At 43.0% G+C, this 27550-nt stretch overlaps 1 protein-coding gene across 1 annotated transcript in view; it reads left to right on the forward strand.

The window, feature by feature from the left end:
* The window catches only part of LOC119972470 (rho-associated protein kinase 1-like), a 286367-nt gene that overhangs the window by 231559 nt on the left and 27258 nt on the right, over nucleotides 1–27550 (forward strand). The window contains 7 exon segments of the mRNA XM_038809214.1: nucleotides 4542–4645; nucleotides 13733–13898; nucleotides 14802–14895; nucleotides 15662–15750; nucleotides 15879–16067; nucleotides 17453–17618; nucleotides 27084–27154. Of these exon segments, the coding sequence (XP_038665142.1) occupies nucleotides 4542–4645; nucleotides 13733–13898; nucleotides 14802–14895; nucleotides 15662–15750; nucleotides 15879–16067; nucleotides 17453–17618; nucleotides 27084–27154 (879 nt within the window).

A 27550-nucleotide genomic window follows, 5' to 3' on the forward strand; every position in this document is an offset into this window, starting at 1 on the left:
GCGCGCTGGCTGCAGCATCCCGAATCTGATTCTCTTGGCATGCAGCACCGCCTTCGTCCGGTTGAACCGGGCCCGCCGCTTTGCCACCTCCGCACTCCAGTCCTGAAAGATCCTCACCGTCGAGTTCTCCCATTTGCTGCTCCTCTCTCTCTTGGCCCACCTCAGCACCCTCTCCCGGTCACTGAATCGCTGGAACCGAACCAGCACCGCCCTCGGGGGTTCGTTTGCTCTTGGCTTCCTGGCCATTACTCTGTAGGCCTCCTCCAGTTCCAGGGGCGAAGGGACGGCCCCTGCCCCCATCAGTGAGCCCAGCATTTCTGCCACATACCCCGGGAGGTCCGACCCCTCCAGCCCTTCTGCCAGGCCCAGGATCCTCAGGTTTTTCCGCCTCATGCGGATATCCATCTCCTCCAGCCGGTTTTGCCATCTCAGGTGGAGTGCCTCGTGCACCTCCACCTTTCCCACGAGGACCGTGGCCTCCTCCTCCCTCACAGCCATCTCCTGCTGCAGCTCCCGAATTGACGCCTCTTGGGTCGCCTGTGCCCCCATCAGCCTGGTGGTCGTCGCGTTCATCGACTCCAGCAGCTCCACTTTCAGCTCCGTGAAGAAGCGCAGGAGAACGGCCTGCTGCTCCTCCGCCCATTTCCTCCAGTCCTCGGGTGCGCCGCCGGCCGCCATTTTGGATTTCTTCCCCCGCTTTTTTCGGGGAGCTGCTGCCGCTTTTTTTCCTGCCCCACTTCGGGTAGAGACCATAAATTTTTCAGGGTTCTCCTCTGGGAACCTTCCCCCACCGGGAATTGCCGTTCCAGCGCCGTTAGGGGCCCTCCAATCGGCCCAAAAACACCTTCCTCACAGGAGCAGCCAAACGTGCGACTTAGCTGGTCATAGCCGCAACCGGAAGTCGAGGGTAGCTAATATAACCCTGCTATTCAAAAGGCCGGTAGTAGGGAAGTTGCGATAGTCCATTAAGGATTTCACAACGCAGCATTTGTAAAGCAGTGATGTAATCAGACAAAACATAGCAGGAGGGGGACATTCAGCCTTTTGAGCCTGCTCTGCCATTCATTATGATTATGATCATGGCTGATCATCAAGTTCAATATCCTGACCCCGCCTTCTCTCTCTTCCTCCCCCCCCCCCCCCCCCCCTCCCCCCGCCCTATATTCCTTGATCCCTTTAGCACCAACAACGATATCAAATTCCTTCCTGAAATCACAAAGCCATTTGGCCTCAACTACTTTCTTTTGTAGTGAATTCCATAGATTCACACTCTCTGGATGAAGAACTTTCTCCTCACCTCAGACCAAAAAGGTTTACCCCTTATCCTCAAACTATGACCCCTAATTCTGGACTTCTCCACCTTCGGGAACATTCTTTCTGAATCTACCGTCTAATCTTGTTAGAATTTTGTAAGTTTCTATGAGATCCCCTTAGAACTTAGAACAGTACAGCACAGAACAGGCCCTTTGGCCTTCAATGTTGTGCCGAGCAATGATCACCCCACTCAAACCCACGTATCCACCCTATACCTGTAACCCAACAACCCCTCCCCCCCACTTAACCTTACTTTTTAGGACACTACGGGCAATTTAGCATGGCCAATCCACCTAACCCGCACATCTTTGGACTGTGGGAGGAAACCGGAGCACCCGGAGGAAACCCACGCACACATGGGGAGGACGTGCAGACTCCGCACAGACAGTGACCCAGCCGGGAATCGAACCTGGGACCCTGGAGCTGTGAAGCATTTATGCTAACCACTATGCTACCATGCTGCCCCTCTCACTCTTCTAAACTCCAATTAATATAATTCTAACCGATTTAGTCTCTCCTCATATGACAGTCCTGCCATCCCAGGAATCAACCTGGTAAACCTTCACTGAACTCTCTCCATAGCAAGTACATTCTTCCTCAGATAAGGACACCAAAACTGCACACAATATTCCCAAGTGTGGCCTCACCGATATCCTATACAACTGCAGTAAAACATTTCTATTCCTATACTCAAATCCTCTCGCTATGAAGGCCAGCATACCATTTACCTTCTTTGCTGCCTGTTGTACCTGCACACTTACTTTCAACGACTGATGCATGAGGACACCCAGGTCTCGCTGACTATTCACCTCTCTCAATTTACACCCATTCAAATAATCTGCCATCCTATTTTTGCTACCGAAGTGGATAACCTCACAGTTATCCACATTATTACTGCATCTGCCATGTATGTGCCCACTCACACAGCCTGTCCAAACGCCACTGAAGCATCTCTGCATCCTCCTTAAAGCTCACACTCCCACCCAACTTTGTATCATCTGCAGATTTGGAGATAATACATTTAGTTGCCTTGTTCAAATTATTAATATCTAATGTAAACAGTTGGGTCCTATCACAGATCACTGCGGTACCCAACGAATCACTGCCTGCAATCAGAAAAAGACCCATTTATTCCAACTTTTTGCTTCCTACCTGCTAACCAGCTTTTTATCCATCTGAAGACACTACCCATACTCCCATGTGCTTTAATTTTACATATTAATCTGCTATGTGAGACCTTGTTGAAAGCCTGCTGAAAGTCTAAATAAACCACATCCACCAGTTCTCCCTGGCAACTCTGCTAGTTAAATCTTCAAATAATTTTAATAGATTTGTCAAGCTGAATCCCTGTATGCCTGCACAGATGGACATAAGAAAGTCCCACGGCACTATTCGAAGAAATGTAAACAAGTTCTTCCTTCAACCACTTGACTGCCACATTTGCCGATTGGTGGTAAGCTCTTCCCCGTTAATGCTGTCATGCTTTAAGGAGAGTAAGAAGTCTTACAACACCAGGTTAAAGTCCAACAGGTTTGTTTCAAACACGAGCTTTCGGAGCACGGCTCCTTCTTCTGAAGAAGGAGCCGTGCTCCGAAAGCTCGTGTTTGAAACAAACCTGTTGGACTTTAACCTGGTGTTGTAAGACTTCTTACTGTGCTCACCCCAGTCCAACGCCGGCATCTCCACATCATGCTTTAAGGAGCGCTTCAGAATGTCTTTACAGCATTTCTTTTAGCCTCCTCTGGAATGTTGGCTATTTGAGAGTTGAAAAAATAACACCTAGCGAAGAAGATGCATTTCAGTCATCCGGACATCATATCCAGTCCTTTGTGGTTGATTTTACCTCAGTATTGCCTGAATGCTTGTGGCGCTGTCATCAAGAGTATAGAGGCTACGGGTTTGGAAGGTGCCGTCAAAGGAGCCTTCATAAATTGCTGCAGTGCTTCTTGTAGATGGTATACACTGCTGCCCCTGTGCATCGATAATGGAGGAAGCGAATGTTTATTGCGGTGGATGGGTGCCAGTCAAGTGGGCTGCTTTGTCCTGGGTGGTGTTGAGCTTCTTAAATGTTGTTGGAGCAGATCTCATCCAAGCAAGTGGAGAATGTTCAATCATACTCTTGACTTGAGCTTTGTAGATTGTGGATAAGCTTTGGGGATTCAAGACAGAATTTACAGCCTCTGGCTTGCTCTTATACAGTCTTTTAAACACCACCTGAAATCCATGGGTAAGATATCCTTTTGGATCCTTTCTTTTTTGAATAATTATGTAAATTTTCCATTTTTCAGCGTCAATCTGAACCCGAAGATCATGGTTTTTAAAATTGTATGTTTTGAATCCTTATTTTTACTACATAAGCTTATTTATTACAGCTTTTCTTTTCATCCCTGTAAGTTTATGTAAATGTTGCTGTCTGGTCTAGTTTCTATGGTATGAGCATCAGATTCTTGTTTTCTAATATGAGGACCAAAGCCAAATTTTATTTGGCAAGCAATATTACCTATTGTTCTCAGATCCAATCCTGTTTAATGTTTCATTGAAACCTTCAGTATTATTTACAGTAGAACATTTGATATTATGATATTATCTATGTTTTCACACTCTTCATTTATCATATTCGTTAGTGTCTTTGTCTCCATTTGTCTAATTCTCCAGCTGCTAATTCCTGCAATTTTATTCAATCTTATTGTAATTCTCCTTTCTTATTAATTTTATACTCACCCTAACCACTCTTTTAGACAATGGTTACATTGCCATTTTGCCTTTGTCTTTCAGGGCATTACTTTCTTCTTTCATAATTGACAAATTACCTCCTTGAATATATTTCACTGGCTCACAGGCTGAGGCGCAGGTTTAATTGAAATGATGAAATATCCTTGAAAATTAATGTACAAGGTCTGATGTGGAGATGCTGGACTGGGGTGGGCACAGTAAGAAGTCTCACAACACCAGGTTGAAGTCCAACAGGTTTATTTGAAATCACAAGCTTTCGGAGTGCTGCTCCTTCATTGGATGAAGGAGCAAGCTTAATAGGTGGAATGATTCTTGTTCTGAAGTTTTATTGTTTGCTTAACTACAGGAAAGCACTTGGATCTCTGGAAGATGCAGGGTGAATTTTATATGCACACATTTATGATTTATTTGTGGTACATTATACTCTTGCTTTATTCCTTTGTTTTCCGACATGAAGTATTGCATTATGAACAATTGTTTGGATTTATTCTCAGACTCTGTACAAGACTCAGGTTAAGGAGCTGAAAGAAGAGAATGAAGAGAAGAGCAGAATAAATAGTGAGCTTCAGAAAAGGATGCAGGAGATAATCAGTGAAAGGTAAAATAACTTCCTGCTATGAACTGTGTTTTTCAAAGGATAACTGGTGCTGAAATACTACAGTATCAGATGGAACACATACATATTGCTCAACATTTATTATATATAATCCTGTAAATTTGTTTTGCATTTATCTAAACACCATTGGTCTACAGGATACAAGACAAGGAAACAATTTAGGATATTTATGGTAAAGGAAAGCATTTTGTTCATTCCGTGTTACCACTGAATAGTGAGACCCATATCTTTTACCTTAAAATTTGACTTAGAATCATAGAATTTTACAGTGCAGAAGGAGGCCATTTGGCCCATCGAGTCTGCACCTGCCCTTGGAAAGCGTATCCTACCTAAGCCCTTATCTCCACCACCCTATCCCCGTAACCCAGTAACCCAACCTAACCTTTTTGGACACTAAGGCCAATCCAGCTAACCTGAACATCTTTGGACTGTGGGAGGAAACCGGAGCACCCGATGGAAACCCACGGAGTCACGGGGAGAATGTGCAGACTCCGCACAGACAGTGACCCAGCCGGGAATCAAACCCGGGACCCTGGAGCTGTGAAGCAACTGTGCTAACCATTGTGTTGCCATGCCCCCTGACTTATTAGCATTGTGACAAATGGAGGATTTTAGGAATATTGGATAAGAAACCTTTCGCAATGTAAGGGTTAAAGGCCTGGGTTATAGTGTGTCTGACTGCAGTGGTCATGTTTTTAAAAACAATTTTGTTTTGTAGGTCCTGGGAGCTTTTCGGAGCCAGAACATTAAATTGACCAGAGGAATGTGTTTTTCAGTCTGGGCTAATACACTGTGGTTTGATTGGGGAAAGTCCCTGGGGAGTTAAGTGCTTTTTGTCTGGAGAGTTAACTTGTTTTTCAGCAATACACTTAGGAAGCAGTGATCATAATATGGTAGAATTCAGTCTGCAATTTGAAAGAAGGAAGGTAGAATCAGATGTAAAGGTTTTACAGTTAAATAAAGGTAATTACAGGCGCACGAGGGAGGAACTGACGAAAATCGACTGAAAGCAGAGCCTAGTGGGAAAGACAGTAGAACAGCAATGGCAGGAGTTTCTGGGAGTAATTGAGGACACAGTGCAGAGGTTCATCCCAAAGAAAAGAAAGGTTATCAGAGGGAGGATTAGGCAGCCATGGCTGACAAAGGAAGTCAGGGAATGCATCAAGGCAAAAGAGAGAGCCTATAATGTGGCAAAGAGTAGTGGGAAGTCAGAAGATTGGGAAGGCTACAAAAACAAACAGAGGATAACAAAGAGAGAAATAAGGAAGGAGAGGATCAAATATGAAGGTAGGCTAGCCAGTAACATTAGGAATGATAGTAAAAGTTTCTTTAAATACATTAAAAACAAACGGGAGGCAAAAGTAGACATTGGGCCGCTCCAAAATGACGCTGGTAATCTAGTGATGGGAGACAAGGAAATAGCTGAGGAACTTAATAAGTACTTTGCGTCAGTCTTCACAGTAGAAGACATGAGTAATATCCCAACAATTCAGGAAAGTCAGGGGGCAGAGTTGAATATGGTTGCCATCACAAAGGAGAAGGTGCTAGAGAAACTAAAAGGTCTGAAAATTGATAAATCTCCGGGCCCTGATGGGCTACATCCTAGAGTTCTAAAGGAGATAGCTGAAGAAATAGTGGAGGCGTTAGTTATGATCTTTCAAAAGTCACTGGAATCAGGGGAAGTCCCAGAGGATTGCAAAATCGCTGTTGTAACCCCCCTGTTCAAGAAGGGAACAAGAAAAAAGATGGAAAATTATAGGCCAATTAGCCTAACCTCGGTTGTTGGCAAAATTCTAGAATCCATCGTTAAGGATGAGATTTCTAAATTCTTGGAAGTGCAGGGTCGGATTAGGACAAGTCAGCATGGATTTAGTAAGGGGAGGTCGTGCCTGACAAACCTGTTAGAGTTCTTTGAAGAGATAACAAATAGGTTAGACCAAGGAGAGCCAATGGATGTTATCTATCTTGACTTCCAAAAGGCCTTTGACAAGGTGCCTCACGGGAGACTGCTGAGTAAAATAAGGGCCCATGGTATTCGAGGCAAGGTACTAACATGGATTGACGATTGGCTGTCAGACAGAAGGCAGAGAGTTGGGATAAAAGGTTCTTTTTCGGAATGGCAACCGGTGACAAGTGGTGTCCCGCAGGGTTCAGTGTTGGGGCCACAGTTGTTCTCTTTACATATTAACGATCTAGATGACGGGACTGGGGGCATTCTGGCCAAGTTTGCCGATGATACAAAGATAGGTGGAGGGGCAGGTAGTATTGAGGAGGTGGGGAGGCTGCAGAAAGATTTAGACAGTTTAGGAGAATGGTCCAAGAAGTGGCTGATGAAATTCAACGTGGGCAAGTGCGAGGTCTTGCACTTTGGAAAAAAGAATAGAGGCATGGACTATTTTCTAAACGGTGACAAAATTCATAATGCTAAAGTGCAAAGGGACTTGGGAGTCCTAGTCCAGGATTCTCTAAAGGTAAACTTGCAGGTTGAGTCCGTAATTAAGAAAGCAAATGTAATGTTGTCATTTATCTCAAGAGGCTTGGAATATAAAAGCAGGGATGTACTTCTGAGGCTTTATAAAGCACTAGTTAGGCCCCATTTAGAATACTGTGAGCAATTTTGGACCCCACACCTCAGGAAGGACATACTGGCACTGGAGCGGGTCCAGCGGAGATTCACACGGATGATCCCAGGAATGGTAGGCCTAACATACGATGAACGTCTGAGGATCGTGGGATTATATTCATTGGAGTTTAGGAGGTTGAGGGGAGATCTAATAGAAACTTACAAGATAATGAATGGCTTGGATAGGATGGACGTAGGGAAGTTGTTTCCATTAGCAGGGGAGACTAGGACGCGGGGGCACAGCCTTAGAATAAAAGGGAGTCACTTTAGAACAGAGATGAGGAGAAATTTCTTCAGCCAGAGAGTGGTAGGTCTGTGGAATTCATTGCCACAGAGGGTGGTGGAGGCCAGGACATTGAGTGTCTTTAAGACAGAAATTGATAAATTCTTGATTTCTCGAGGAATTAAGGGCTATGGGGAGAGAGCGGGTGAATGGAGTTGAAATCAACCATGATTGAATGGTGGAGTGGACTCGATGGGCCGAATGGCCTTACTTCCGCTCCTATGTCTTATGGTCTTATAATAACCCAACATTTGCAAAAATGACTCAACTACCTTAATGGATGTTGGCAGGGGTAACTCCTCCACAGTTTTTATTTTCATTTCATTAATTGGTCTTTCCCAAGCTTACAAACTCTCTCAAATTTGTCACAGGAAATGCATTTGCTGAGTAAAATTCATTCTCACTTGCAATCTCTTAATAGAGTTCTAAAAGTCAAGATTTTTAACAGGCGTTCTTAAAGTCCATCTTTCAGAGGCCGTTACATCTTGGTCCAGCTTGTAACCAGGCAACAGCCACTGCTGCTCTCCTTAACCATTATCTCCATGAAGTGTACACAGTACTCAAACATGTTATTACATTATGCCGTTGAGTGCATTTCATGCCAGCATGTCTGTGACAAAATGCCAGAAATGCCTTGTGCTGAGCATTGCAGTTAGGCCCTTTAAAGAAAAGAATTTAGAATATAGGTTGCAATCTCTCTCTCTGCATTGTATTGTGCTTGGGTACCTCTATTCAGGAACAGGTTAAATTAAGAGGATTGGGGTATTGCTGGAACATTATTTGAGCTTTTTAGTTTCATCTATAACATACTGCACACAATTGTGCCAGGAATGTGCAGGTTTAATAATCAGGAAGAGAAGTCATTGGCAGCATGGTTTTAACCGGGGAGATCATGTCTCACCAACTTGATTGAGTTTTTTGAAGAGAGTGACAAGGAAAATTGATGAGGGAAGGTCTGTGGATGTAGTTTATATGGACTTAGTAAGGCGTTTGACAAGGTCCACATGGCAGATTGGTACAAAAACTAAAATCACATGGGATTCGGGGTGGGCTGGCTAGATGGGTACAGAACTGGCTTGATTATAGAAGATAGAGAGAAGCGGTGGAAGGGTGTTTTTCAGAATGGAGATCTGTGGCTAGTACCACAGGAATCTGTGCTGAGACCTCTGTTGTTTGTAGTATATATAAATGATCTAGAGAAAAATGTGGGTTGTCTGATTAGTAAGTTTGCAGATGACACGAAGATTGGAGGAGTTGCTGAGAGTGCCGAGGATTTTCAGAGGATACAACAGGATATAGATAGATTGGAGACTTGGGTATAGAAATGGCAGATGGAGTTTAATTCGGACAAATGCGAGGTGATGCATTTTGGAGGATCAAATCCAGGTATGAATTATACTGGAAATGGCAGAACCCTTAGGAACATTAACATACAGAAGGATCTGGGTGTGCAGGTCCACAGTTCCCTAAAAGTGACATCACAGGTTGCAAGGTGACTAAGAATGCATATGGCCTTCAAGCCGGGCCATTGAGTACAGGAGTTGTGAAATCATGTTGCAGCGATATGAAATCTTGGTTAGGCCTCATTTGGAGTATTCTGTGCAGTTCCGGTCACCACATTATCAGAATGATGTGGAAGCTTTGGAGCGAGTGCAAAGAAGGTTCACCAGGATGTTGCCTGGTCTTGAGGGTTTTGGCTATGAGGAGTGGTTGAATAAACTAGGATTGTTGTCACTGGAAAAACGGAGGTTGAGGGGAGACCTGATAAAGGTCTACAAAATTATGAAAAGCATAGACAGGGTGGATTGTCAGAGGCTTTTTCCAAGTGTGGATGTTTCAATTACATGGGGCACAGGTTCAAGGTGAGAGGGAGAAAGTTAAAGGGAGATGAGCGGAGTACGTTTTTCACGCAGAAAGTGGTGGGTGCCTGGAATGCACTGCCAGAGGATGTGGTGGAAGCAGGCACATTAGCAACATTTAAGAGGCATCTGGATGGGTGCATGAATAGGGAGGAAATAGAGGGATAGGGACCGAGTAAGGGCAGAAGGGTTTTTTTTTAGTTGGGGCATCATGATCAGCACAGGCTTTGAGGATCAAAGGTCCTGTCATAGGCTATAATTTTCTTTGTTCTTTGTAGAAATAATCCAATTTCCATTGAATTTCGGAACTCGTTACTGGACAAACGTTCCTAAGTGTTTGTGTATTGATCAAGGGGACTTCCTGGTTGTGTGTGTTTTCCTTCCATGGAGTTCACAAACATCTAAAAGTCGCACAGAATATTAGAGGGCTGATAGTGAGTGTACAGAAAGTAATAGGTGATGGCTTATCAGAGTGATCAAGAGTGAGTAATAGTTATGTCGACCCTACTGTCTCATAAATCAAGAGAGAAACTCTTTAAAAAATCAAGAGGTTTAATTTAAAAATTGAGTTAATTTTTTTTCAAATAATATAGATTGACAGTTGATTTATAAACCACAAAAGTGATTTATTTAATCTCTTAACAGATCAGTTTTTTTTAGGGAAAGCTATTAACACTTTATTATTGTCACAAGTAGGTTTACATTAACACTGCAATGAAGTTACTGTGAAAATCCCATAGTCGCCTCACGCTGGTGCCTGTTCGGGTACACAGAGGGAGAATTCAGAGTGTCCAAATTACCTAACAAGCATGTCTTTCGGGACTTGTGGGAGGAAACTGGAGCGCCCAGAGGAAACCCACACAGACACGGAGAGAACGTGCAGATGCTGCACAGACAGTGACCCAGGCCAGGAATCAAACCTGGGACCCTGGCGCTGTGAAGCAACAGTGCTAACCACCGTGCTACCGTGTCGCCCACTGTATTAATGTATTCTAAAATGCTTTGGGAAAAATTTTTTTTTAAAATTACTACCTGTTAGGCCCACATGTGTTCCCAACATTTCCCACACTTGCCAATAGCATTAAATTGCCAGTAAATGCCGGTCTTTTGATGTGAATTCATTCCCCCTAGGAACTGAGGCTCCAGGAGCCCCATGGCCATTGTATCTGGCTGGATTAAAGCCCAGGTTCCAAAGGTGAACAACTAATGATTGATTTGGCGAATTTGAATTACACAATAAATGGTAGAACTCTTGCGAGTACTGACAGGCAGAGAAATCTGGATGTGCATGTCCACCAATCACTGAAAGTGGCAACAGGTCGGAATTTTTAAATAATGTCCTAAGAATTTTAGAATACAGTAATACAGCGGGCAGCACGGTAGATAAGGTGGTCAAGAAGGCATACTGGCCTTCATCGGTCGGGGCATTGAATATAAAAATTGGCAAGTCATGTTGCAACTGTACAGGATCTTAGTTAGGCCTCATTTGGAATATTGTGGACAATTTTGGTCGCCACACTACCAGAAGGATCTGGGTGCTTTGGAGAGGGTACAGAACCAGTTTACTAGGATGCTGCCTGGTATGGAGGGCATTAGCTATGAGGAGAGGTTAGATAAACTCAGTCTTCTCACTGGAACGACGGAGGTTGAGAGGCGACTAGATAGTAGTCTACAAGATTATGAGTGGCATGGACAGAGTGGATAGTCAGATGCTCTTTCCTAGGGTCAGAGAGTCGCACTAGGGGACATAGGTTTAAAGTACGTGGAGAAAAGTTTAGAATTGATGTGCAAAACAAGTTTTTTTACACAGAGGGTGGTAAATATATGGAACTCGCTGCCTGGGGAGGTGGTGGGAGCAGGTATGATAGCGGCATTTCAGGGACATCTAGGCAAATATATGAATAAGGTGGATTCCGTAAGTGCATACGGTTTTAGTTTAGGCAGGTACCATGGTCGGCTCAGGCTCGGAGGGCCAAAGGGCCTGTTCCTGTGCAGTATTGTTCTTTGTTGGCGCAGAACGCCTTGGGGATGAAGATCGGTAGGGATCTGATCAGTAGTGCAATCTATTAAACAATTAAACCCCAATTCTAACTTAAGTATTAGGGAACATTAACTCTTTCCTAACACCAGCCTCCGTATTCAACAGAACGTCCTCCAGCATGATCACCACCATCAAACAGATAATTTCCTCCGTGACACTCTGACCCACTCTTTTATCATCCCCAACACCCATCTTCTTCCCAAGTACCTTTTGAAGCAAGCGCATGAGGTGTAACACCTACCCTTTTCCCTCTCCCCTCATCGTTTAAGGCCCTAAACACAATTCCAGGTGAAGCAATGATTTCTATATTCTTTTTCAGTTTAGTATACTGTATTTGCTGCTCACAAATCAGTCTCCTCTACATTTTGGAGATCAAACACAGGCGAGGTGAGAGCTTTCTGAAACACTTCTGTTCAATCTGGAAGCATGACCCCCATCTTCCAGTGAATTGCCATTTTAATTCTCCACCTTGCTGCCATGCTGACACCTCTGTCCAGGGCCAACTGCAGTTTTCTGATGAATCTCAACATCAGCTCAAGGATTAGCAACCCATCTTCTGATATTAGATGAGGCACTTACAGCCTTCTGGACTCAACAATGAGTGAAACAATGTCAGTGTGTAATCTGCCACCCCGTCGCCTGGCCCATTTCGCCTCCTTAACAGTTATTATATTTCTAAAGTTTTCCCAGTCATGATGAAAGTCACAACTTAAAAAGTTGGGCTGGATTTTCACAGTGCCAGGATGACTCGGGAGCTCTTTAAAAATGGCAACTGGAATCTGATTACAGGATTTTCAACCCGATTCCCAGGTTTTCCGATATTCGGGAGTGCCTTTTAAAGGTGATTGCTGGTTTGCGTTGTGAGTCCGCACCCTGCCAACCTGGCCAGCTCCATTGCGGGCTTTGACATGTCATAGTTCTCCACAGTTTTCATGGAGTCAGTCCAGCTTTTCAATGAGTTGTTGTTCATGGCACTGGAACCATAGTCGGCATGAGGGGATGTCTCAAAAGTTCAGAAGGTTCTCCTCATGCCCCCATGCCAATCTAAGCCTCCCCACAAAAAACCCTCTCACGATTCCCACCCCCCCCCCCCCCCCCCCCCCCCCCCCCCCCCTCCCCCAATGCAAACACAAATGAATTTTTGAAAGATAGGGGGTGCGATTCTCCGCCCCCATGCCGGGTGGGAGAATAGCGGGAGGGCCTCCCAACATTTTTCACGCCCTCCCGCTATTCCCCACCCCCACCCCCCCCCCCCCCCCACACCCGACCCACGCCACAAATCACCGCTCGCCGTTTTTTACGACGAGCGGCGATTCTCCGAGGCCGAGCGGCCGGGCCTTCACGCCCGTTTCAACACGGCAGCAAACACACCTGCTCGCTGCCGTCGTGAAACGGGCGGCAGATGCCTGTTTGGGGCATCTGGGGGTCCGATTGGCACGGCATTACCACGGCCGTGCCAAGGAGGGCATAGGCCCGCGATTGGTGCCCACCGATTGTGGGCCGTGCATCCGTAACGGACGCACTCTTTTCCCTCCACCGCCCCGCAAGATCAAGCCGCCACGTCTTGCGGGGCGGCTGAGGGAAAAGACGGCAACTGCGCATGCGCGGGTTGGCGTTGTCCAACTGCGCATGCCAGCCGCATCAGCCGGGGCCGCGCTCCTAGCCCCGCCCGGGGGGGAGAATCGGCCCCGGAAGTGGGCGTGAAGGCTGCCGTGGGTCACAGCCTGTCCCACGGCAGCCTTTACGATTCTCGCCCAGTGATTTTATAAACAATGCTCTTCTCCTAGCCTTTCCTTCTCCTTTAATACCTATCATTAAGATTTCAACTCCTCGAAAGTCAGTGACGTGGCGCCGACGAGTAAAACAGCTGCCTAAAAGTCCAATATGGCATGTGATGTGCACACTTATTTTTCATTGTGAGTGTGCCACCTGGTTAGAGCTGCTCAGTGGACATCTAGGACAGGTGCTGGATATCGATGTTGGTCCCCTCTGATTTTGCAAATACGTGAACTCTTTCCCATACTGTTCTTCAAATTAATGCAGCACGTGCAAATCTGAAAGAAAATGCTAGAGGCTGCGCAAAAGGTGAGTTGAATATTTTATACTTTTTGAGGCCCCAACAATTGGACACCAACCAGCCATTGCTTGCACTCACCCTTGCTTCCTCAATCACATCTAATTTATAGGGCATAAAGTTTTTTCCACACTGTATATTTATATGACTGGCATTATTATATATGTTAATTGTTCTGTCTTCTGCCAGGGAATCATTATCTTCACAAATGGATCTAACAATAACTAAAGCGGATTCTGAGCAGCTAGCTCGAGCTATTGCAGAAGACCAATGTTATGAACTTGATCAGGAACTGAAGAAAGTAACAGCGCGCCATAAGCAGGAGCAAAATGAGAAAGACAACACCATTATCTTAGTAAGCTTGGATATTTTACACTTGCCAACTGAAGGATCTTAGGATTGCAAAGTTTATTCAATTCAGGGTTACCGGTTGTTCTTGTACATTGCTGAAACTCAGTAGAAATTCAAGTTAAAAACTTGTCAGGTGCAAATAAGAATTGTTTTATTTGGAGTTCATTGGTTACAACTTGAAAATCATTTAAAAGGTAGTTTGTAGACAATTTGATTTTCTTCAAAGAATCACAGGAATTATCTTCTGAGACAATAGCCCGAACACAACTTTAAAAGTCAAAGTCTGAAGTCAAAGTCTGAAAATGAAATATGAATACAGAACTCTTTTCTAATTTTCTTCCTTTACTTTCTGGCTCTCTCTGTCTTTCTTCTTCTTTCTCTCTTTCTCTCTTCCTCTTTTTCTTTCTTCTCAAAATGGTGGCCAAATCGTCCATGGATATACTATTTCATATCTGTCTTAAGCGATCCGATCACACCCCAATATAATCCTAATTGGTTTGGGTTAGACTCAAACACATTTGATTTGATAGCAAGCTGTCCATCTTCACTATGTAAAGAATGCAATATTGTGCTTTATCAAAACTAGCAAAAACTGGCCTAATGCTGACCTACCTATTGCCACAATGGAGACCTCATGCTGACCTCACTGCTGCAACAATGGAGACCTTATGTTATCTCGTCATACTATGCTAGACATAATTCCGAAAATATAATTCAAACTGTCTTTTATAAGATTGTTTCAATGAGAATGTTGGAATCAAATACACCAACTCTTATAACGTGTGAACTATTGCATATATTAGCAGGAGTAAAGTTTTGATCTTTTTTATGTCTTCATGCCTTTAATGATATTTAGCATTGTATTATTTAATGTATAAAAAATATGCAAATGTTTATTCATGTTTAGCTAGAGGAATCAAATGGAACCCTGACCAAAGATGTAGAAAATCTATCAAAGGAAAAAGCAGAGCTTGATGAAAAACTGAAGAATGTGGGAGAAGGTATGGAGCGTATTTAAAGATTGACTGTTTTATTTCTGCCAATCATTGCCTATTATAAAGCTCATTGTTTGAAATTGATCTGTAAAGGTATATCGTACAAGAATGCTGCTGTCGCAGCCTAGTCTATGGTAGAGGCACCATGGGCTGATGATTGAACATGTATATTTGTTTTCCACTTTTGATGATTTCCTGATGCTTTTAGTAGGTTTGTATGTACAAGTGTAGGGAAGACCAACCATGGGGTCAACTGTATTGTTCCTAATTGTCCATGATCTTGTCAATTCAAACATAAATAATGTACAGGTTTCCAGGTGCTGCCAAATCTGCTGAATTTTTCCAGCATTTTCTATTTTTATTTCAAATGATAAATTATGTTTACTCAGATGATGCACCAAAACGTTTGTGAAATTGAATTCTATCCTGATAAATGCCTTAGGGTGCCAGAATTTTGTGACAGTGAGGAACCGTGATATACTTCCAAGTCAGGATGATGTGTGACTTGGAGGTGGTGGTGTTCCCATGTGCCTGCTTCTCTTGTCCTTGTAGGTGATAAAGGTTACAGATTTGGAAGGTGCTGTTAAAGGACCTTTAGTGAGTTGCTGCAGTGCATCTTATAGATGGTGGATACTGCTACCACTGTGCGCAATTGAAAGATGGAGTGAAAATTTATGGTGAAGGATGGGATACCGGTCAAAATAATGTTGTTTAAGTAAATGCATCACACAGATCAACCATAGTTACTCACACTATAAATTTCTTCTTTCAGAGTCGCAGAAGAAGAGAGAGGAAGATGTAAACAACATGAAAACTAATTATGAAAAGATAATTAACCAGGAACGTACACTGAAAACACAGGTCGATGTTTTAAAATGCTCTACTCTCCTAACTATAAATGGCCACATTCTAATACAGTCTGCCAATAGTTGCTGTTATTTTGCCTTGTGGGTACATTTTCATGAATGTTTTATCTTTGCATCAATTAGGCTGTTAATAAACTTGCTGAAATTATGAACCGCAAAGATATAAAAGTGGATCGAAAGAAAGCAAATACAGCAGACGTCCGAAAAAAAGAAAAGGAAAACAAAAAATTGCAACTGGAATTGAGCCTAGAGAGGGAGAAATACAGTCACATGGTTGTGAAGTATCAGAAGGACCTAAATGAAATGCAAGCAGTAAGGAAATCTTACATGGATGTGCTAATTGTTATTTTTATACGGATACATAATGACTAAAATTTTGATGCCGCACTCCTGTTGATTTTTCTATCGTAAATTCATACAGCCACATTGTAATCAGCACTCGTCCAGTGGTGGCACCATAGTGTCTCTAACTTAATGACAACATAACAAGTTTGCGTAGATAATTTCTAGCGGAAAGATGGACATTCAGAATTTTATAATGGGGGTCTAAGAATAGTTGCAAAATGCATGACTTCAAAATGGGGACTCGATTCTGTCTGTACAACCTGGTTAAGTATTCCTGAATGTGAGACTGTTATGGGAGAGGTGTTTTCAGAACCCCAAAATGTATCATGGAGTTCAACCAACCCCCACCTTTAATGGATTGTTGCTTTTGAAGCATACGGCTTGTTCCCCAGGTGTAGTATTACAATTATGGGTGCATGTTTTTTAAAAACAAAAGTGTTTATTCCATGAACTCAAATTAACCTTTTAAATAAACATTGGATCTCTTAGCACCCCTTACTTCAAAGATAACCCCGAAAATAATACAACACTACCCAATCTTGAAAACTGTTCCTTTACACATCCAAAATACTTAACAAATCCTTCAAACAGAAGCACATTAGATTTATTTTCAATACTGAGACCTTTTTACAGTTCCGATTTCACCAAAGGATTAAGAGATAGTCCTTCATGGCAGAGATCACCAGCAATGCAGCTCACAGCCACACCCAAGCTTTCTTCAAACTGAAACTAAAACTCCCAAAAAGCAGAAGTGAGCTCAGCTCCCCCCATGTGACATCACTTCAGTAATATGATCAGCTCCATTTGTTAAAGGTACATTTCTTAAACATCCAATTCTTAAAGGCACTCTCACATGACAGAGACATAGATAGTGTGTCGAGAAAATTTGCATTCTATAGTGTGGACTGCACTGCAGCAAATTCAACATCAAACCAGAAAGGATGGGAATATGATCCAAGGCTGCCACAATGTGGCCAGACAGTGTGGTGGGTTGCTCAGGTTTCCCTGTCCTAATGAGATCAGGAACTGTGCAAAAGAGAACTTAAATGACTATTCCATTGTATTCAGTGTTAGTATGCCAAATGCTGTTTGCATTTTAGTACATTTCAGGAAATAAGTAATATCATCATGTAGATTTTTAAGATTATAGCCCTGAGATTGTGATTTATGCATTCTTGTTGTCGATGTTTGTTAAGTCAACAACTGCCAAAAAGGTTACAGGGATGTCTTTGCTGTGTGCCAATGAAATATATTTTATAAAAACGTTTTTAACTGAAAGTGGCCTTGAGAACTTTCTATGATTATCTCGAAATATTACATTTTTGCTCTTCAACTATTTTTGAATATTGCAGCAATTGGCAGAGGAATCGAACAACCGTACAGAGCTCCAAATGCAGCTTGATAGTAAGGACAGTGATCTTGAACAACTTCGTTCTAAGATTCAGGACCTCCAGCTCCGTATGGATAACACAAGTGTAGCCAGTTTACAGAGTGAGGATTCTGATGGAAATGTAGCTGGTAAGATTGACTTAAACTTAACAGTTTACTTTTGGACCAAGCATTTTGTGTCTATGTCTTCGAGGAATTAATTGAAATTTCAAATTATTTTGTGAAATTAAGCAATAGTTTCTGTCCATTATATGTGTTCGGATGGGTAAAAGTAGATCCAATTTTACAAAATCAGCACCAGAACATAAATAATAATTTTCACTTGTTAATTTTACTCTAAATTTGTAAACATTATCCAATCACTCCCACGGTTAGGTTCTTTTATCCAAGCTGCCCTTGATCAAATAGGTGAGCTGACCAAATTAGAGGGTTATAATGATACAATGGATTAGCACGCTAGCCTTTCACTTCTGGGGTTACAATTTCAGTTCAGCCTAGAAAAAATATCTCCCTTTACTCGTGGTTTTAAAGAAAGTAAAGCTAATTGGGAAAATCTTGACCCAATCTGACAGCGACAAAGAAAAGAAAAACTAGTTGCAATTTAGCACTCATTAACATTTCATTTGGACAATAAAAGCTGCCTGGTTCAACAAGAAGAGTAATTCCCCACACATGATGAAGAGCATTTCTGACAAATTCTTTCGGCAAAAACGAGGAAGTCTGTGGTGGACTGCTAAATCTGACCTAATTAATATTCAAGGCCAACTATGCATTCAAGAGTGAAAAATGTTTTGTTCCACAGCAAAATCACTACTAACTTGGAACGTTGGTGACATTTGAGAATACTGAGAGAAGTAAGGGTAATTGAGGAAGTTTGAGCTGTGATCATCCAATTCTCCTTACATAGGGGGTGGTGCTATAGGATTGGAGAAATGCAAATGTTACACTTTTGTTCAAAAACTAATGTACGGGTAAATTCAGGCCAGCCAAATTAACCTTAGTGATGGGAAATGTTAATCCAGAATAAAATTAACAGACACTTGATCAAGTGTAGATTAATGGGAGGGGGGTGATCCCCGTTTGGCGTCCAGCGGTCGGCCGTTACTGTTGTGCAGCCTGCCCCCTGCCCTGGCTGCCTCCTGGCATTTAGCCATGCAGGAGGGGGGCAGGGGACCTGTCCACTAAATGCACCCCTTCTTTTGTTGCCCTGTGTCCCTTGCGGCTCTCTTCTCTTCTACCTGCCATTCTTGCAGGGAGGAAACTTGTGATTTTTGCAGAAAGGGGCCATGGCGGACATCTCAGTCAGATTGAAGTGATGTCGCATTTGGTTCCATATTCGAAGTGTGGCTACTACAACTGGATCTTTTGAGTATCTGGCTGAGGGGTTTGGGTGTTTTCATGGCCAGTGCTCGGAGAGATGTCTCTGAGCAGGAACTCTCCTCCATTCTGACCCAGTCCGCTCCCAGTTCCTTGACCCATCCCTGTACCCTTTCCGTGGTAGTGCCCAGTTGGATAACTGGAGGTTCGGGAGGCCTTCCACGTTTCTCTTTCTTTGTGAGACCTTCTTTCTAATCCTTGGGTTTTTTTTCTTTCTATCTCTCTCTCTCTCTCCCCACCCCCACCCCACCACACACATACAAGCACCATGATTGATTGAATAGTTTAACAATTATGGTGAAAAAGGCCTTGGGGATGAATATCGGGAGCGATCTGAACGGGAACAGGAACCTGGAAGCACGTTCACCTTGATCGTCTGCACTCTTTAAAATCCTCCACCAGCCTAGTCAGGTTCCATTTTTGGATCCGTGTCCAGTCGTGGGTTATTTGAATCCCCAGGTATTGGAATTTGGTCTGGGCCAGTTTGAACAGCAGTCTCCCAGCGCGGGGGCGGTGGGAGAGGTTGGAAGTATAGGGTATCCTTGTATGCTGATGACCTGTTGCTGCTGAAATGGATCCACTCTCCAATGTGGAGGAGATAATGAAGTTACTTAGGAGTTTTGGCTCCTTCTCGGGGTATAAGTTGAATCTGGACAAAAGCAAACGCTTCCAATAAATTTCCCAGGGAGGGGAACCAATTTGGGGACGTTACCTTTTTGCTTGACCAAGTCAAACTTTCGTTACCTGGGAATTTGGGTGGCACATGACTGGGCCTCGCTCCATAGATTGAATTACGCTAGCCTGGTGAATGGGGTTATGCCGGACTTGAAGAGATGGAATTAACCCCCCCCCCCCCCCCCCCCCCCCCCCCCCCTCTGTCCTTGCCTGGCAGGGTTCAGAGCGTTAAAAAGAATATCCGCCTACGGTTTTTATTTTCGTTTCAGTGTCACCCCATTTTCTCCCCAAGTCTTTCTTTATTAAGTTTAATAAGATGATATCTTCTTTTGTTTGGGCGGGCAAGAGCACACTGATTCATTGGATGTTTCTGCAGAGGGAGAGGCAGTCGGTTGGGCGGGGGGGGGGGGCTAGCACTGCCTAATATGTTATTTTATTATTGCCTGCGAATATTGAAAAGGTACAGGGGTGGCATAAGGATCCGGATTCCACATGAGGATGGTTGATGTCGAGTACTTGTAGAGGGACTAGTTTGAGAGTCTTGGCTACAGCTCCGCTTTTGTTTCCCCCACAAAATTTACTTTTAAAAATTAAGTCCAGTAGTGTTGTCCACTCATCAGTATTTGGAGGCAGTTCGGGCAACATTTTAAGCTGGTCTCCAATCTGCAGAAATCGTCTTTTTGTTCTGGCGGGATTGGACTTGTCGTTCTGGTCATGGGGGAGGGTAAGGCTGGAGAAGTTTGAGACATGTTTATAGAAGGGACGTTCACAGGTTCTGAGGAGCTGTTGGATAAGTTCCAACTTCCGAAGCATAACATATTTAAGTTTTTTTCAGGTCTGCGTCTTTTTGCACAAGGAGATTCCTTCCTGATAGCCCGGAGGCGAGTTCTGCTTGGGCGGAGGACTCCAGTTCCGTACAGTGCCTCGTCCTAATTGAGTGACCTTATGGAGTTTTTGTACTTAGAGAAGGTCAAGTACATCATGAGGGGGTCGGCATAAGGTTCTACTCAAGGTGGCAGCCATTCATTTACTATTACAAGGAGCTGGTCACCGTCATGTTTTAAAGGGGGTGGTTTTTGTTAAGTTCTGTTTTTGTTTTGGAGGGACGGGGTGGGAGAGTGTGTAAGTTTGGAGTTATACTGGTTATGCGTGTGGGTTTCCTGAAAATATATTATAAAAACTAAAAATTAGTATGTATAACTTCCAGTCCATCCAAATACGCCACACTGCGAGCCATACTGACAATCTTAAATTGATTGTCAGTGCAATTTTTAGAACACTGACGATTATTCAGCAAATATTGTCCAAACACAGGGCCACATCTAATGTTGGATCTTGAGGTTTGAGTTTTGCAAGCACGGGCTGGTTGGGTATGGTCTGTGCCTTGTCCTTTGTGAACAGCAGAAGGGACATGCTGTTTGGTTATATCCACGTAGACTAAATACTTAGCATCACACTGGCACTGAAATTGATATAATACCTTACTTTGCAGACAGAAAGAACATGTACACACATTTCATCTCCTGCAGCTAAACAAAATAAATGATAGCCATTCGCTGGCTCATTTGTCAGGGCAATGTCAAGACGAGCTACTTGGTTTAAAGTTTCAAACAATGGCAGTCACCATGTCCTGGTGCATTTTCCATGACAACGCCTCTGCCAATCAGAGTCCACTAGCCAATCATCTGGTCTCAAAACATTAGCTCTTTTCTCTTCCTGCAGATGCTGCCAGAGCTGCTGAGATTTTCCAGCATTTTCTTTTTGGTTTATAAAACATTTGTTCGGTTTCAGATTGAGCAATCTGTCTAATTCTGGGCCCTAAATTTTAGAAAGTCTTTAGAGCAAGTACGGAAAATATGTACAGAATGGTACCAGGGTGAGGAATTTATTGGAAAGACGGGAGCAGTCGGACAGTTCTCCTGAGAGAAGAGAAGGTTCAGTGGGGATTTGATCGAGGTGTTAAAAATCAGAAGGGGTCTGAACAGAGTAAATAAAGAGAAATTGTTCTGATTGGTGGAAAGACCTAGATCCAGAGGACAGATTTAAAATATTGGAAAACAAACCAAAGTTAACATGAGGAAAACATTTTTACACAGCAACTTCTTAGGATATGGAATTCATAACCTCTGTGCTGTATAACGATTCTATGAAAAAAAACGCCATAAAAAATAAATAAGATTGGTGCTTTTGTCATCATCTCTATGATACTATTTCAAATTTGTTTACGTCTGCTGGAAAGTAATCTTGAAGTGACGGGCATTTAAGTTCAAATCCAGATTTTGTCACTGACATCTATCTACTCGGGTGCTGATGTGCTAACATTCTTCGCGATCAAATAGTTCACTCATTTAAATTTCATTTACTTAAGACATATTATGGCAGAGTAATTTTAAAATATTATGTTCCAGTTAATGCTTTTTTTTATAGCAATGCCTTTTATTCTTTGTGCCTAGTTGAGTGTTCCTCTTGCAACACATATCTTATCTATCTTTTTCCAGTGAGTAATTGGAAGCCTTGTTCTATTTGCACTTTATGCATGTTGGCTGACGTTTGATGCCTGGATCCCATTTGTATCTGATTAAGTCGCTTTATGATATTTAAGGGACAGCATTCCTTTATGTCCATATACACAATCTTTATTGAAGAACTGCAGAATTACCCATGAGAATGTTTGAACATTTAATTTCACAGGAACTCACAGATACAAGAAGCAGTCATTACTGCTTTAATTTGTCAGAATTTTTAATTGACCATTCAAGGTTACAGAAGTGTTAGTGAAGTTTCAGAGAGGGTTAATGCCCACCAAGCACGTGGTCAATTTTAAAATAGTGCATTAGTCTTTTGCGGACTTATACTTATTTAAAAAGGCTGGAGCGTCTATGTTTTATTATATATGACTAAGAGGATTTTTCTTTTCATATATAGCATGATAAAATAAGGGAAATTTTATATATTTTACATAAAGTTGTAATTCCCATGTTTTTCATTGTGATGCTAAAATTGTCACGTTAGCTTTCAGAGTTCATCTTGCACAAGGGATACTGTCCTTTAAACCGTTAAAATGTAAAATTTTAATAGCATTATTGTACAAAATATTGAATGCAGCTTAGCATGGTCTTTTTAAAAATAATGGTTGATTTACCCATGTGCTACTGAATAGTCTGTGGTTTTCCTATTTCAATATATTTTTCATAATGTTACAATGTTCTGAAAATCACAACTCTATTTTGTAGGAATCACTGAATCTAGGTTTCAGAAAGAATTACAAATTTGGGTGTTGTGGTTAAGTGTACTGAGTAATGAGATCTTCTATTTCTCATATCCACATTGCCCCTTGGTGATACCATCTAAAAACGGGGCCAGAAATTCTGTAGTATGGCAATCACAGTCCGATTGCCACTCTGCTCTATTTAATTACACTAAAATGCAGCTGTACCTTTCTCGCCAACCTTAGAATTCGAACCAGGTGAGAATACTGCAGTGCAGCCAGGTTCCCGAGGCCTTTCGAATCAGAGGAAAGGAAGCTATGCCCCATTTTTATGGCACTAGCTGCCATAAAGCATCTCAGTTTAAAGATCCCAGCCGTTTTTAGAAGCCAGGGAGAAGGCAAATGTGTAAGACGGTAGGATAAAGGATTGATAGGGCTTGTTGGAGGTTGGCACTGAGGAGGGATGTGGGTTGTCAATGGGGGTGGTCAACAATGATACCGTGTGGTTAGTCAGGGAGTCAGGAGGGTAGCCATGGGCTGGGGGTTTGTCAGGGGGTCAGGCAGTGTTGGGTGATCAGTGGGGGAGTCAAGTGGCCAGTAGTGATGTGATCATATTATTAGCAAGGGTTGGGTTGAGTGGTCAGTCAAGTGTCAGGTTTTCAGCTGGAGGCTCGGGTGGTTATTGAGTTGGGAGATCACGAGGGTTGTCAGGGAGGTGGGGGGTCTAGCGTAGGAAGACTGGGACTACCGATCATGCCGATCCCAATCCAGGCTGGCTTTTAAGGGTTGATTCTATGAGCTCCAACAGATGGCCTCTGCCCATCAGGGGAAAGCTCTATTCCACAAACCCCACGGGGAGATAATAATAATTGCTTATTGTCACAAGTAGGCTTCAATGAAGTTATTGTGAAAAGCCCCTAGTCGCCACATTCCAGCGCCTGTTCGGGGAGGCCGGTACGGGAATTGAACCTGCGCTGCTGGCATTGTTCTGCATTACAAGCCAGCTATTTAGCCCACTGTGCTAAACCAGCATCTATTGGAATGGAACAGAAGAATGAATTTGTAACAAGATGGTTCAACTGGTCTAATCTCCAAAGTTTCGGAACAGTTAGTTCTTCAGACACAAAATGATGAACTGAGGATAAAACAATGAAGCAGCATTGTCAATTAGAACATCCCGTGGGTATCGTGAGGGTTATTACAGCGCCTTAATAGGTGAATGGGTAGGTTTCCCTCCAGAGGCCCTGCCTGACGAACATGAAATTGCATCTCGGTTTGGACAGGCATGGGGAATCCCATTCATTCAATTTTTAACTCCCTCCCACCTCAGAACCTGCCTTGTGAGGAGCGTAAAATTCTGTCCCAAGAAGTCTATAGTTCTTCAACTCTGCCCCCTTTGAGATCTCTTGACTGGGATTAAACTGATTTGCAGTTACTGATTTTCATTTATTTTTAAAGAGTCCTTTTTTTAAATTCATTTATGGAATGTGGGTGTCGCTGATGAGGCCTGGATTTATTGCCCATCCCGAGTTGCCCTTTGGTACTTGTGCGTGTCTTATTAGCTTTTTTAATCATGGCTACAATACTTCCTCTTACTTGAAATCGCATGTTTTCACTAACTTTCAACATTTAAAAGGGCGGCATGGTGGCGCAATGGTTAGCACTGCTGCCTCACAGCGCCGAGGAGCCGGGTTTGATCCTGTCATTGTCTGTGTGGAGTTTCCACATTCCCCCCATGTCTGCATGGGTTACCCCATCTCCCACAACCCTAAAAGATGTACAGGGTAGGTGGATTGGCCCCGCTAAATTGCCACTTATTTGGGAAAAAAAGAATTAGATACTCTAAATTTATTTTCAAAAACTTTCAAACATATAGTATATTTATGAGAGGAATTATTTTTCTGATTACAGCATGTTAACATGTAAATCAATTAGCTTTGATGGTGCTATTTACCATAGTGTCATTGAAAACTATACATATGAAGAGAAAAAAACCATGATCGGTTTAATTTGGGCAACAAGAGTAAATGCTTAGACCAGGGGCTGGATTCTCCATTCCTGTGTCAAGTTCTGATGCCAACGGAGGATCCGTGATGTGTCATAAAGGGAAAATCGGTGTCACACCAACACCAATTCCGCTACCAGTGAGGGGCTAGCACCGGCGCCGCGTGAAACATCTGCGGAACGCGTGGAAAACAGTTGGAAAATCGCCGGGGCCGTGCTGGACATACGCAGGGCTGAAAAGCTGCAGCCGTGCATCCGCCTACACCCCCACACACATACACCGATGGTGCCAGTTATACTGGACCGCATACCCCTCCACCCCACAGCCCATCTCCTGGCCACCCGCCACTATCCCCTCCCTCCCCCCAGCCCTGACAGAGGCCCCCTACCAGCTGCACAACTCTGTGGAGTGTGACAGTGCTGGACAATGTCTCCATGCCCTCTTTCCGCAGCCGCCACTCCAGGCCCATGACTGCTGAGACCACACGTGGCCCGTGCTGTCGGGAACCCGGCCATCGGAGGTGGAGCATTGCGGGTAGGCCCGCTAATGATATTCAAACGGGGTTGCGACTGCTCGCGGCTCGATGATGCCGATTTGGAGGGGCGGGGCGGAGCATCGCGACCCAATGTCAAACCGCCGCCTGCCACAGTTTTGGCGCGGTAGCCATTCCCCACCCAATCGCCGTTCCCGATTTTGGCGTCAGGCAACGGAGAATCCCGCCCCATATGTATGCGGTTTTCCTCTCTCGATTCATCCCATATAATAAGTGTCAATATAAAATAAATTGTTTTCATTATAGCAATAGTGCCCATCCTTCTCCTTATTCCCACAAGTTACTTCAATTGTTTCTTTCAAGTAATGTTATTTGTGAATGAATACAACCACTCAACATATGGTGCATTAATGAATAACAGATGCCATGTTGCAAAGATAAGATTGTGGTTCTTGCACATCTGTTTAATTCTTATTAGTTGTGTGGTGTTATTTGTTGGGAATGGACTTGAATGGGTGGTGACCGTGCTTCAGGCCCAACATACACAACTGGTTCCTGACCCCAATTGGAGCCTGTTTATTCCTTGTTCTGAATGACAAATATCCTTTTTCTAAGAAGCAAGCATCAATTTGTGCCAATCTTGAGATACAATAACTTGTTTCAAGAAGTGAAAGCTGGATGATCCTAGAAGTGTTGTAGGTTCCGTGCCTCGCTGGTAAGCTTTGATGGCTTTTAAGACCTCCTTCAAGAAAACCTAGAGGTAGGGAAGGAACAAAATGTTGCAAGGAATCGAGGCAAGTGCTGTTTTACCATTCCAGAGCATCTCCTTCCATTTACAGACTCTAAGAAAAGACCAGCAATACTCTGAAATCCTAATAGCTTTAACCTTAGCTGTCAAAATAAAAATTTGCATTATACTGCAGGTGTCACATGAGGCTTATATGCCTTCATGTGGCAAAGCTGAGAACCTGCTCATGATTGTTGCTGTAACCTGCTTTCGGACATGGTACAAGAAAAGCATTATTGAGGTAAGTAATCTTCCCCAGCAGTGTCGATTCCATGGCCAGGAGCAGATATCTCATCAAGATCCAACATTTCTGGTGGGGGCTCGGTTATGCCCATGAACACCTTCGGAAACTGAAGTCACTAAGCTGGCTGTTACAGTATAAATTGCTCACTTGCACGTTTCCTGCATTTACAACACAATCTATTTAATCAGATGACCGAAAACCTACATTGATCCTAGGTGGCCTTCTATGTTGGGTTCTTTGGGGTGGATTGGCGCTGTCTTAGTCCATTGCAGGTGGAGGTCACAGCCTGTGCAATAGATTCAAAAAAATTAAAATGCATTTAAAAAGCCCTTTTCACAACTGCCAGCATCTCAAAATGCTACACAGCCAGTGAAGTACTTTTGAAGTGTAGTGTACAGCAAGCTTCCACAAACAGTACTGTGATAATGACGAGATAATTAGACCAGATTTTTGGAAGATGAACCCAGAAATATACCCCATCCTGCACTTAGCCCAACAATACCATTTAACCATGTTAAATGTATTGAGTGGGATTTTAACCCCAAAGTACCAGACTCCAACTTTTATTAGTTTTCGTAATGTTTAAAAAGCTTGTTATACATTTTGATACTGTACTGTCTATTAAGCCTAACGGTTTAAGAAGGGAAGAAAGAGATGTTTGTGGCAGCCTGGCTGTGGAAATTATGTCAATTCTATCATGTAATTCTATATGACTAAACCTATCACGAAAATATTGCTTTCAAAAACAGAATTTCTGTAAAAGGGGTTTTCATTCACTACATGTTCAATGTATTTTTGAAATCAGAAACCAGGATGGAGGGCTGGTTATCGATTCCAAATAGGGCCAACATCAAAAGATATGGATGGAAAAAACAGGTATGAAACCGTTGTTTTTTAAAAAAGAATCAAGTCTTCAAACATGTATACCACATTATTGAACTGTATATTAAAGCTGTACAAAATCTCCCTTTCTGATAGAATGTTATTTTTAATACAGATCTTGTGAATGAATATGCACACCCAAGTTTGGTGCAATATTAACATCCGCTTTAAAATACAAATAGCGTAATAAATGAGCAAGTTTTATTCCTGAAAAACTAAAATTCCTTAATAACAGTCGACAACAGATCACATTTAAAAACTGAGTTAGGCACATTAGGATAGGATCTTTGCAGCTACGTAGACCTGTTGAGCCATTCAATTAGACTGATGGCTGCTCTGCAGTCTTTTTTTCTACCTTAGCAGAACTTTGGAGCAGAACTTTCCTTCCCC

Source organism: Scyliorhinus canicula, chromosome 10 (assembly GCF_902713615.1).
Source record: "Scyliorhinus canicula chromosome 10, sScyCan1.1, whole genome shotgun sequence".
Taxonomy (NCBI): Eukaryota; Metazoa; Chordata; class Chondrichthyes; order Carcharhiniformes; family Scyliorhinidae; genus Scyliorhinus; species Scyliorhinus canicula.